We start from the raw sequence: 13,666 nt of genomic DNA on the forward strand, positions 1-13,666 counted from the left end.
ATAAACATTCATATATATATTTAGCGAAATGTATAAAAAACCACAAGCAAAAATCATGAATTTATTGAGAAGATAAAAAAAAAAAAAAAAGCATTTTCTCTAGGGCAGGAAAAATACACTGTATTTGTAACTTCTGTTCCCATTTGTTAAATAAATAAGTCAACAATTAATGTTAGCTTTATATCTGAAAGCGATTTACCTTATCATACCACTGTCCTTTTGGCTCCCCTTCACGATCTGGTACCCACTGCAGCTCTGTTTCCCCTGGTCTAAGACCAGCTGGTGGTGGAGTAGGAAATTCCATCATTTTCTCATCTCGGTACATAGACCATTTAATGAGGTTCTGTACTGTGTCATGAGGCAAGACTCTTTCTGCAGCCCAATGGTCCTCGGCAGTTTGCCCCTCTCTGTCATTCTGAGCCCAGTGATCTTCTGGACCTGGACCTTTTCGCTGTGGTGGAACTACAGCATAACGGCCATCTGGTCCAATAACCACCTGCCCAGAGGATGTCAAATAGTTGGAGATACCTGAAGGTAGTTGATAAGAGGCTTTCTTCAGGTCAGCATTCTTTAGAGCATCCATTAAATGTGGCGAAGTGGGGACATCAAATCCTTGAGCGAGGACTGATCCATCAGGTAATCTGTATGTGGCCTGGCGGAGATTTTGATTTAGAAGTGCCTGTGATAAATTTGGACTTTTATGTCTTCGAGGATCTGCTGAAATAATAGATCCATCCGATAACTGGTATGTGGCCTTACGAACATTTTCATTCTGCAAGGCAATTGAGAGGTTTGGACTCCTTGGTTTATACAAAGCTTGTGAAATAACAGATCCATCTGGAAGCCTATAAGAGACATTTTTCAAATCTTCATTTCTCAGTACGGAGGAGAGAGTTGGGGTTGTAGGTTTATAACTTGCATCAGCACTTATTATGGAACCATCAGGTAACCTGTAGGTAGCACTGCGAATATCCCGATTCTGAAGTGCGCTTGCCAAATTTGGAGACTTAGGTTGATAAGCTGGACCAGTTATAACTGAGCCATCAGGTAAACGATAACTGGCATTTTTCATTTGTTGGTTTTGAAGTGCCTGTGATAAATTTGGGGAAGTAGATGTGGGCTGCCCATAGTCCGTTGTTATTAATGTGCCATCTGGCAATCTGTAAGTTGCATTTCGAATGTTTTGGTTCTGCAGTGCACTGGACAGATTTGGAGATGTTGGTTCCATTTGCTGATCAGCCATTATTATTGTCCCATCTGGCAGTCTATATGATGCCTTCCTAATGTTCTGATTCTGAAGTGCATGTGACAGTTTTGGTGAGGTTGACTGTTGTTGTCCTGCTGTTACAAGAGTTCCATCTGGAAGTCTATAAGTAGCATTCCTCAGATTTGGATTCTGCAAGGCACTGGACAGGTTTGGAGAAGAAGGTTGCTGTAAATGAGAGTCTGAGTATATTATCGATCCATCTGGAAGTCTATAAGAGGCATTTCTTATGTTTTGGTTCTGCAAAGCATTTGAGAGGTTTGGTGAGAAAGATTGTTGCTGTCGTGGGTCTACTATGGACCCAGCAGGAAGTCTATATGAAGCATTCTGGAGCTGAGAATTTCCAATTGCATCTGCAAGCACTGGAGAAGACTGTACATTTGCTACCTGATTACCATATACTAATGACCCATCAGGCAAGCGGTAAGTGGCACCACGGACTTGGGGGTTGTGCAATGCATCAGACAGAAAAGGAGATTTCCTAGGATCCTGCCTATAACCTGGCACAGTTGTATAAGGGGAGACCATTCCCTGGACAGGTGCTCGGTATGACGCTTTACGAATATTTTGGTTCTGCAAAGCCGTTGAAAGAGCTGGAGATCCCCTTGGACCATAGCCAGGGGGAACACGGGATCCCCTGCGACGTAAATGTGTTCGGTAAGAAGCATTGCGGACATTTGAATTTTGAAGAGCATTGGAAAGAAGGGGGCCAGCACCTGGCTCTTCAATGTAATCATAGCCTGTCTCTACCTGAGCATAGGGTGAATGTGGCCTTTGAAGAGATGATCGGTATGAAGCATGGCGAAGCTGTGGATTGTGAATTGCACTGGAGAGCAAAGGTGATACTGGCTGACCTGGAACTTGTTCAAATGCTTCCATTTGAGGAACATACGGGGAAGAAATAGGTGGTTGTTCAAGGATCTCACCAAACTGAGCCACTTCAGGAACATAAGGTGAACCTGGTCTTTGCAGGGGCGAAATGTAAGAAGCTTCTCGGAGCTGAGCATTTTGTAAGGCATTTGACAAAAATGGAGACGCCATCTGTTCTGTATGCTGACCCAGTACAACCATTTCAGGATTATATGGTGAGGGTACTGATTGCAATTGGGAGACATGCATAGCATTGCTTAGATTAGGGGTTTGCAGGGAAAGGGAGGGAACTGGTGAAGGTGGATGACCAGGAACCTGTGGAACATTAATGATCTCAGGAGCATAAGGCGACATGGGCTGTTGGAAGGGTGAAATATAGGATGCATTACTGACAATTTGGTTTTGGAGGGCACTTGTAAGCATTGGTGACTGAGGAACACCAATAAAATGATCAAATTCTACAGGGATTGGCTCTGCGCCAACAGGCAAAGGAGATGCAAATGAAGATTCATACATCGGAGGACCAGAAAGCACAGAAGTAGGCAGAGCCCTAGGGGAAGTGGGACGCATAGGTAATGGGGAGCCATGTTTAATAGATGGATGAGGAGAGCCTGGTCTGGAGAGATGTCTAACGGAAGGCTGAGGTGATGGAGGGGGCATGTGTTTTTGAGAAAGTTGTGGTGAAGGGGGCATCATGCCAGGTGCACGCCTCAGTGACTGCCTGGCCATGAGTGGACGGCCACGACCAATGGGTCTCTGTGGGTTTCTCATTGGACCAGGTGTTCCTGGAAGATTGAAGCGACTTTGTTCCCTTATGCCCATCCCAGTGTGTTGACCTGAGAGTTGTGGGGAAGCTGTGAAGTCCTGTGGCATCACGGACCTGTTACTACGTATGGATGGTCTAAATGGCCGTACATTTTGTGTTGGAGTTCCAGAATAACCCCCTCTGCCAGGATATGGTTTCACAGCTCCCATGGGGATGTTTGGACGGCCCCTTCCTCGCAGTCGACCTCCAAGGGACCCAAAAGGTGGAGAATCCTTCATAAGGCGAGTGGACCTGCGGGAAAGGGTAGGAGAGGGGGATCTATGTTGCAGTGGTGGTTGTTGGGAGTCTGGTTCTACAGTAAAACTTCTTCGAGAGGGAGTAGGTGATACTCTTTGAGGCATTAATGGAGACTGTGGTCTGTGAAGGTCCCTCTTCTGAACATTGGCCATGGCTCGCATACCCTGAGGAGAAGATGGAGGACTCATTCGTGGAGATGGGGAAGCTTGAAATTTCTTGGCACCAAATGGACGATGAACTTGTGAGGGTGAGGAGGGTGGACTGGGTCTCCTAATTGAGGCACGAGGAGACTGTGGTGGGCTCCGCCTCCGAATAGATGCACGAGGTGAAGCTGGAGGACTGGTATAGAGAGAGGGAGCTCGTGAGGGCATACGGCCAGGCACTGGCTGGGGAGATGGTGGTGCCTCTCTAAAGGATGCCTGAGGCTGCAAGCGTCTAGGGACTGTTGGTGAAGCAGGTGGACCTTCTCTAAATGGAACCTGAGGCTGCAAACGTCTAGGGACTGTTGGTGAAGCGGGTGGATATTCTCTAAACGAACGTCTAGAAAGTGTTGGAGAAACAGGTGGGCTCATTTTGCGTCCAATTGGAGATGGAGGGTGTTGAACATGACTTATTGGAGAGGACATACCTCTGGCTAGTCTTGGGGATGGAGGTGCTCCCATGCCTCCAATGCCACGCAGAGAGGGCTGTGGGGATGGGCTTCTTCTCATAGGGAGTGGAGCAGCAGGATGCATGGATAGCTGCGGGGAGGCATGGGGGCTCGGTCTGCGTATAGGTACGGGGGAACGCCTAACTTCCATTATTGGCTCTCCAAAACTTGACATAGGTTCCATGGGTGCCATGGGTGACATAGGCTTATGGAGAGGGTAGGCCATCCCTGCTATAGACCTCCTGCTTGGTGTGGGAGATGGTGGAAATCCACCAGCTTGAGCCATATGTGACATATGTTGATTGACAAATCCCTGGGGATTATTTGCTTGCTTAATTAGCATGGCTGTTGGTGTGGGCACTTGATGCATTGTGGGATGAAACATTTCTTGAGGATAAACTGTCTGCGAAAAACCATCATCCATTGAGGCTCCAGGCATATATGGATAATTTTCATATTGTATGTCTGACATTTCCTCAAAATCATATTGTGGAGGCAAAGGAGGAAGCTCAACATCAATCCTTTCTTTACCAAAAAGCTTGACCTGGGGTCTTGGGAGTCTGAACTCCAGGTCTCCGTGAAGGGGCATAGATTCCATCGAGAAATCTCCATAGTTCTCACCGTACATTCCATAAGCTTCTTCACCTTCCATAATATCTTGCATTGGATAACTATATGGATCATACATATTGTAGGAAGATTGCAGATTTGGGTCAACATCTATTTCACTGTAGTTAACCTGATAGTCCTGAAAATAAAGATCCTCATAAGCATCCCCATAAGCATCCATATATGGATCATCTGAAATTTCAACTTCATATGGGTCACTATAGAAGCCCTGAGGGTCATCATAATATCCAAACTGAGTTTGGGCATATGGATTCATTTCATTCCCATACAGATCATAGCTGTTCTCCATTGGATACTGATTATCATCATAGTACTCCATGCCATCATCGAAATAAGGATCCAGTGGATACTGTTGACTATAGTAGCCCACTTCCTGTGGGTAATTGCCCATCTGTTCCTGAGCTCCATAAGGATCACCGTAGTCTATACCATCATCATAATATTCACCCTCATCCTGAATGGCTGCGTGTGGGTCATAGTATCCATCCTGCAACTCATAATAGCCTTGATCATGTGATTGCATGTCATAATAGTTATTTGGTTCTTCATATTGTGTGTATTGCTGTGGAAATGAAGAATGTCCCTGAACATGGGCATACTGTTCACTATACCTGTTAGAGCGCCTCTGGATTGACTCTCTGTGGAATGCACCCCTATCCGTTCTGCTCTGGTTATTATAATCATATCCTCCAGTGTCATCTTCATATCCATAATTGTGATAACCTGGAGGAGCTCGGATGCTAGCTTGGCGACTGCCAGCAGGAAATGGATATTTTTTGTTGTTTTTCCGGCCCCAGTCTTCACGGTCCCTTCCACTCTGACGCCCCTTAATGGAGAGGAACCTCTTGGTCAGCCAGTTTGTTGCCCCAGCAATCTTACCTAATAATTGCCCCCTATTTTTAAAACCAGTCCCATCCCCTGAATTCTTTTTTCCAAAAAGCCCTTTAAAAAATCCTGGCTTCTTCTCTGCTTCTTTAGAATTTCCACCTAATTTGATAAGCATATAGGTTGGCTTTGGTCCTGACGGCTCTTTTTTCTCCTTCTCTTTTTTCTTTTTCTTGCTGTTTTTGAAACGCATCATGAACTTTGGAGCATTCCTCAAGAGAGACTTTCTCCTTTTTTTCCTAAGCAAGCGATTCTTCCTTTTGCCAAGTCCAAGAAACAGCTTTGAAGTGCTCTTAAGACGCTTCTTTGAGCTCTTCCTCTTCTTAAATCCAGAGAACCTCATAAAGAGTTTTGAGGTGTTTTTGAGTCCTCTTTTCTTTTTGTCTTCAGGTGGTGGCTTAGATGAAGACTCTTCCTTCTTTTTTGCTTTCTTCTTCTTTCCATCTTCCTCAGCTTTAGATTTATGATGATCTTTTGATTTCTTCTTTGCTTTGTGATCCTCCTCTTCACTTTCCTCCTCATCTTCATCATCCTCATCTTCATCATCCTCATCTTCATCAGAATCAGGCTGTCTATATTTGGACTTTCCCTTTGCAGCTTTACCTTTAGCATCTTTTCCACCACGCTTTCTCTTGTCTCCATCTGACTCTTCATCCTCATCCTCATCCTCATCGCTCAAGTCTTCATCCATCAACTCAGCATCTGAACCCTCCTCAGATTCAATAACTTCTTTCTTTCCCTTACCTTTATCCTTTCCCTTCTTACCATCATCTTTCCCTTTACTTTTTGGCGGCTCTTCTTTTCCCTTCTTTTTATCATCCTTTCCTGCCTTTTTGTCATCTTTCCCACCCTTCTTGTCATCTTTTGCTCCTTTTTTGTCATCTTTTCCTTTCTTTTCTTCTTCCTTTGGTTTACTTTTTTCTGGCTCCGGTTTTCCTCCTTTCTTGGCTACTGCTTTTAAATCTTTTTTGCCTGGCATTTTATCCTTCTAAAACCATGCTAGTCTACTGCCTTTCTGTCAAAAGACAAATAAAAATATAATTAAACACAATCTCAATGAACACACACACACACACACATACAAAAGAAACAATTCAAGAACAGAATTGCTTTTTACAAGTTACATTATACTCTTATAAATTATACCACTACAATTTTTTCTTTTACAAAACCAACATTATTCTATTATTCTAGATCTTAATAAACACTATATATATATATATATATATATATATTTTTTTTTTCGAAATTCTACATAATTAATGATTAAGACAAAATAGTCTTACCTGTAGGTGATTCTCTTCTCAGTACTGTCATAGATGAATTCTACACAGAGAGCATATAAATCTCTGTTCACATGGTTCCACAGGCCACACCAGATGTGATCTAGAAGAAGGATCCCTCTTGCAGATGTTCTTAGATAGAGATCCTTTGTTGAGGTGCCTCTGTGTGTTTCTATAACCTTACACTCACCCACACACTCCTCTTTTCTTCTTCTGTTGATCATCAAGATAGAGAGTAAAACCTACCTGTACTTCTCAGCAAAAGAACCAACAGAAACCAACAGATAATTCCAACACATGCAGTCATCAACTATGATATGCCATCCATGACTCAGACAAGGGCTGTGTGTCTGTGTAAGTGAGAGGATGTGTCTCAGGTTTTTAGTTCTGTTGCAGCGCTGTAGAAGGAACCTTAATTTGTCAGCTCTACTTGCCTTGGTGTAACTTAAGCTTGGGTCTCATTCCAGCATAAATAATGTAAGCACAGAGGCCTGTTACTACACAAGCTTGCACACACACACACACACATGTTGGTATTTGTGGTTTATGGGGACTCTCCATAGGCGTAATGGTTTTTATACCGTACAAACTGTATGTGCTATTGCCCTACACCAACCCTACACCTAGCCCTACCCCTTACAGGAAACTGTGCATTTTTAGATTTTCAAAAAAACCCCCACCATTTAGTAAGTTTTTAAGCCTTTAATTATGGGGACATAGGCAGTGTCCTCATAAACCATCTTCTAATTGTAATACCCCATGTCATTAAACAAATTTGTGTCCCCGTAAACCACAAATACCAACCCCCCCTACACACACGTACAGACACACACCCAAATCTATGGTGGTGAATGCTTGCATGAATGCAAGGGTGTACTGAGGTGTGATGCGCTACACTTCCTCAATATTTGAAGAAAATAGCACAAACTTAACAAAATTTGGTTACATTTGTTTAATCTAAATTTACCTTTAATAATGGTTAAGTTCACAATGACACTGACTTGTAAACAAAATAAACTGTTCAAATACTATATATATATATATATATATATATATAAACTGTGTATGTATGTACAGTCATGGCCAAAAATATTGGCACCCTTGGTAAATATGAACAAAGAAGGCTGTGAAAATTAATCTGCATTGTTAATCCTTTTGATCTTTTATTGAAAAAAATTCACAAAAATCTAACATTTCATTGGATAATAAGAATTTAAAATGGGGGGAAATATCATTATGAAATAAATTTTTTCTCAAATATACATTGGACACAATTAATGGCACCCCTAGAAATTCTTATGAGTAAAATATCTCTGAAGTATATTCACATTCATATTCACAATTTTGAGCACTCCAGGGTGATTATGAACATGAAATTATCCAGCCCTGGCTTCCTGTTTCACAGAAATATAAATAGGAGCGAAAACAAAGCCCAAATTCCAAATTAATCACCCATCACAATGAGAAAAACCAAATAATATATTTCTGATGTGCAGCAAAAGATAATTGAGCTTCACAAATTAGTGAAGTGGCTTTAAGAAAAGAGCTAGAGCAGTGAAAATTCCCATTTCCACCATCAGGGCAATAATTAAGAATTTCCAATCAACATAAAATGTTAGGACACTGCCTGGAAGAGAACGTGTGTCTATATCGTCCTAATGGACGGTGAGAAGGAGAGTTTGAGTGGCTAAAGACTCTCCAAGGACCACAGCTGGAGAATTGCAGAAAATAGTTGAGTCTCGGGGTCATAAAACCATTTTTAAAAAAAGTGAAACAGCACCTACATCACCACATGTTGTTTGGGAGAGTTTCAAGAAAAATTCTCCTCGCTCATCCAAAAACAAACTCCAGCATATTCAGTTATCAGACATGACTGGAACTTCAAATGGGACTGGCTTCTATGGTCAGATGAAACTAAAAAATGAGCTTTTTAGCAGCAAACACTCCAGATGGGTTTGGTGAACACAGGGATAAAAAGTACCCCATGTGTACAATGAAATATACTGCTGTATTGTTGATGTTGTGGGCCTATATTTCTGCTGGAGGTCCTGGACATCTTGTTTAGACACATGGCATCATGGATTCTATCAAGTACCAACAGATAAAAAATCAACAAGTGACTGACTCTGTTAGAAATCTTATAATGGGCCATGTTCGGATCTTCCAACCAGGGGCGCCGTAAGACATCCATCAATTAGTGATGAAAAAAATTGCCGCGCTGGTGGAAACAACACTAGACCGTGCTGCGACTTTGAAGAGCGGCTCTACGGTGTTTAGAGTCCCGCAGCAGCAGAGAGCGCGCGCCGTCAGCGCAGCTGAAGAGTTCTGAGTTCAAATACATGCAATAGGCTGAAGCTTGCTGCGAAGCCCCAGCAAAAGTAATTACCATGAATGTGTCAGGGGAAAATAGTAAGGAGATATTTGAATTATTTACTAATAAACTAGTGTTTTCTGTGTCAGTGTCGCAAAGATGAAGATGATGATCCTGACTCTCTCCTCATTAGACGCGCCACGGATTATAATGAAAGAGTTTTTGTTTTCGATTTGATTTATTTCGTTAAGTAGTAATTTAAAGCTTTCTATAGATATATTTATCATGTCTGTGAGGCATGTATTGACTTTCGGTCAAAAATTTTTGTGAAGCGCTCCTGTTCAAGACGAGATGGCGCATCATTGTTTTCTTTATTTTATTATTTTATAAAAAGTTTTTTTTAATATTGTGAGTGCACACAAATAAAAGTAGACCCTTTACAATTCCGAATGATGTATTACTCTTACCTTTATGAGCAAAAATTACGGCGTAAGTTGTTTCCATTGAAAACAATGCAATTGATTGCGCTGGCGCCTCCACATCCTGCGCTTTAACTTCCACTCTCCGCACAAACTACTGGATGCAGCGCACATTTATCTAGGTTTAATGTTTAAACATTGTTATATGCTTGAACTGTTTTAGTATATCTATAGATTGTATTTTAGGCAAGTCGTGATTATTTGAGAAGGCTAAATTCATCAAACATACGCTATGATCAGCCTGCCAGTCTGCCGCTGCTGCTTGGTCTTTACTTTAAGAAAAAATAAACTTAAAGTAAGGGGGCCCAGGATCCGTAGCGGCGCCCTGCTTCCAACCATACAATAATCCAAACACAAACCTAAAAAACAACACAAAAATGGGTCACAGAGCACAAAACCAAGCTTCTGCTGGCCATTCCAGTCCTCTGACCTGAACCCTATAGAAAATGAGTGGCGTGAACTGAAGAGAAGAAGCACCAACATGGAGCTGGGAATCTAAAGGGTCTGGAGTGATTCTGGATGAAGGAATGGTCTCTGATCTCGTCAGGTGTTCTCTAACCTCATCAGGCATTATAGGAGAAAATTTATAGCTGTTAAACTGGCAAATGGAGGTTTCAAAAAGTATTGAATAAAAGGGTGCCGTTAATTGTGGCCAATGTGTATTAGAGAAAAATATTTATTTCATAATGATATTTCCCCCCATTTTAAATTCTTATTATCCAATGAAAGGTTAGATTTTTGTGATTTTTTTAATAAAAGATCAAAAGGATTAACAATGCAGATTAATTTTCACAGCCTTCTTTGATCATATTTACCAAGGGTGCCGATATTTTTGGCCATGACTGTATGTATGTATATATATATATATATATATATATATATATATATATATATATATATATATATATACATATACATACATACATAAACAGTTTATTTTATTTACAAGTAGTCAAAGTCATTGTGCACTTAACCATTATTAAAGGTAAATTTATATATGTATAGATGCCTAAGATTTACTTACGATCCTCATACATTGTCAGAATTGCTATAATTATTCCTCATTTGAAGTTAATTCACTTTCAGTCTTATATACAGCTTCTTGTGCATTGAAAAGTAATGACTCGTTGATTTATAGGTTACTAATTAGCAGTAGCTGAATATTTCATACATGATCACTAACAATCAAAGTGTCACTGGAGCACTCGCACAGGAGTAATTACAAATATTGACGTAAGGTTGTAACCATAGAAGTGACCAGGTCAGTGCCAAGAACTGGTGTTACCTGGCATCTAAGATCTACTTAAAAACTGGAGTCCACACTGACACTCTAATTTCAGTAATTAAAAATGTAGTGGCTTCGTCCCCAATTGGAGTAAGTGCAAAGGCGAATAATGATAATTGTCTTAAATGAGGATATGGGTGTTTATGAGGGTGTGTGTACAATGAAGGCCAAACCGTTCGGTTCCTTCGGTGACCCACTGACACCTATGAGACAGACAGACAGACAGAGACAGAGAGAGAGAGAGAGAGAGAGAGAGAGCAGAATGCAGGGCAGAATTAGGCCAGTTCCCTCTACTAATGCACATTGAGAAACGAGCCATCAAATTTTGGAAACACCTAAAAATGAGCGACCCCAACTCTTACCATTTTAAAGCCCTTAAAAACCATGAAGTGAACCCTGAAAAAAGTCCCCTGATTCAGATGCTCCTGAAGCTGCAAAAACAGACTAACATGACTAACAACACCCAGCATCAGGACACTGAAATATTAATCCACAAAACTCGGCCCAACCAAATTATTAAAACACAAAAAGAAAATTATCTAACCTATTGGAAAGAAACAACAGAAAAACAAAGTAAACTTGAATGTTACTTGGCCCTAAACAGAGAGTACACCACTGCAGAATATCTGAGTACAGTGAAAGACTGTAAACTAAGAAGACAAATGACGAGGTACAGACTGAGCAACCATACTCTCACTATAGAGACGGGCAGATATCGCCAGCACTGGTTGCCCAGAGAGAGCCGCATCTGCCCACACTGTAATCATGGGGAAGTGGAGACAGAGCAACACTTCCTCACCAGCTGCCCTAACTATCAAGACATTAGAAAGAAATTTTATCCCAAATTTGAAACACTTTGCTCTGACTTCAAAATGTTAAACAAAAAAACACAACTTCAATATTTATTAGGGGAAAAACAAGATTGTATCCTACTAGCAGCAAGATACATTGATACCTGTCACAAAAAGAGGGAGGAGTCAACAAATGAGTGATGCGTCCACACACACACACACACACACACACACACACACACTCACAACATTGAATTTTAAATTGTTCATGGAATTCTAAAATGTTGATTTGTTCTACTTTTTAAATGTATCTACATGCATGTTTTTGTTGCATATATATCTGTTCTAGATTCAATGTAAACACTACGCTTTGGCAATACATTGTAACAATTGTCATGCCAATAAAGCACATATTGAATTGAATTGAATTGAAATTGAGAGAGAGAGAGGGAGAGAGATTAATGCAAGTTGCATTGTAAATGCAAATGCAAGTTAACTCCATGGTCAATAAATTCTTAAAATTAAAGGCATATTTAAAGGCATTTAAAAAAACAACAACCTAAAATTGCAACTTCATAAGTATGTCAAGAAGTATCATTATGACTTGCATGCCTAGGAAACATACTGAACTGTAGTGAACATATCAAATCAATGTAAGTTAATACTAAAATCCTGAGAGATTATTAAATATATGCTAGCGCAATCTACATTCATTTTTACCGTGACTGAACTGACTTCATACCTTCATTAAAAATCACGCCTGACACCAATTATTTAAAAGTCAATGCAAAAAGATCTACAATGCAAAAATTGCTCAGAAAATTTAAGTTGGTTCTAAAGAATCCAATGAATACAATATAAAACAATTCACACATTTAGAAGTCACTTAGTGGTTGAGGGCACCATACCTTTAAGTAATCACTATGCTGTAAAATTGAAATGTTTTTCAGTATGTTATACTGCCACCATATGGAGTATTATGGTAAATGCGCAGAAAGGAGTAATGTGAGTCACAAACCACAATCATTTGTTACTCTCATATTTAAAATTGTAGTATATTTTACTTCATCAAAGAATATAGAGTCTCAACTGCAAACACCACACCTGATTTTTTTTAGTCATTTGAAATTCTATTCATCAAGTCATAGCTTTCATATAGGCAAATTATAATTATTTAAAAAAATAATAATAATAATTTCTTATACGTTAACATCCATGCATCCATCTACTCTCTAAACTATTCTCGTTTGACTTGTAGGTTGTAGGGGATGCTGAAGCCTATCCAAGCATTAAAATCTATTTTTTCTATACTATTCTATATTTTTATGTGATCCATTACTGCTGATCTATAGCTACTGAGAATTATGAATGTGTAAAAATGACTGATGACTATGCACAATTAAAATGACATAAGGACGTTATTGAAATTCATAATTTATTCAGGCTATTATTGTTATCATTTTCTATAGGATAAAAGTCATAGCCCGCAGGTGAAAAAATGGAAGATAAAGTGATCTGATCTAGACTGTCAACTGTTAGGAAAAAGCTTTTGAACCTTAAACACTATTTACTTCAGTTTTTATTTTTAGTAATTGGCTTTTTATATTCATAAAATATTTGCTGTAAATAATTGTATTTTCTATTAAATGTTAAATTTGCTTTATAAAAATTAGTTGACTAAAAATTCATCTGCAGAAACGATAAGGCGTCAAGTATTGCAAATTTGACCAAACCTCATCTATGTTAGGCAGCTGGTGACAAATCAGCAACAAATATGCAGTACAAAGCAGAAAATGCATAAAAAATAAAGTAAGATCAGTGAAATGGCATGGTTTACCTAGATTAACCATAGTTTACCAATGGCATTTCAACTACGCTTTTACTACAATAAAACTGTGGTTAATTTTCATTGAATGTTTTGTACTGGTCAACTAGTTTTCTGTCACATACAATGCGAGAGCCACAGACTCAGTACTTCACACATTCTTGTGCTTTTTAAGTTGTCATGTGCGGTTACAGTAAGTTAACTCAGGAACACACTGATCCTGATGTGTCTTCTACCGGTGCTGCTTCAATTGTTTTGTTGCCTGTGCACAGCCACAAATGTGTCCCCAACAACAATCTTGTTAAACCCGCTTTTAGTTAATTAAGGTTTA

At 39.9% G+C, this 13,666-nt stretch overlaps 1 protein-coding gene across 1 annotated transcript in view; it reads right to left on the bottom strand.

The window, feature by feature from the left end:
* Window positions 1-6,707, bottom strand: part of myo15ab (myosin XVAb) — a 44,539-nt gene extending 37,832 nt beyond the window's left edge. The window contains 3 exon segments of the mRNA XM_058781976.1: window positions 200-2,113; window positions 2,201-6,376; window positions 6,648-6,707. Of these exon segments, the coding sequence (XP_058637959.1) occupies window positions 200-2,113; window positions 2,201-6,340 (6,054 nt within the window). The 5' untranslated portion in view covers window positions 6,341-6,376; window positions 6,648-6,707.
* Window positions 6,708-13,666: the final 6,959 nt, after the last annotated feature.

Source organism: Onychostoma macrolepis, chromosome 01 (genome assembly GCF_012432095.1).
Source record: "Onychostoma macrolepis isolate SWU-2019 chromosome 01, ASM1243209v1, whole genome shotgun sequence".
Lineage (NCBI taxonomy): Eukaryota > Metazoa > Chordata > Actinopteri > Cypriniformes > Cyprinidae > Onychostoma > Onychostoma macrolepis.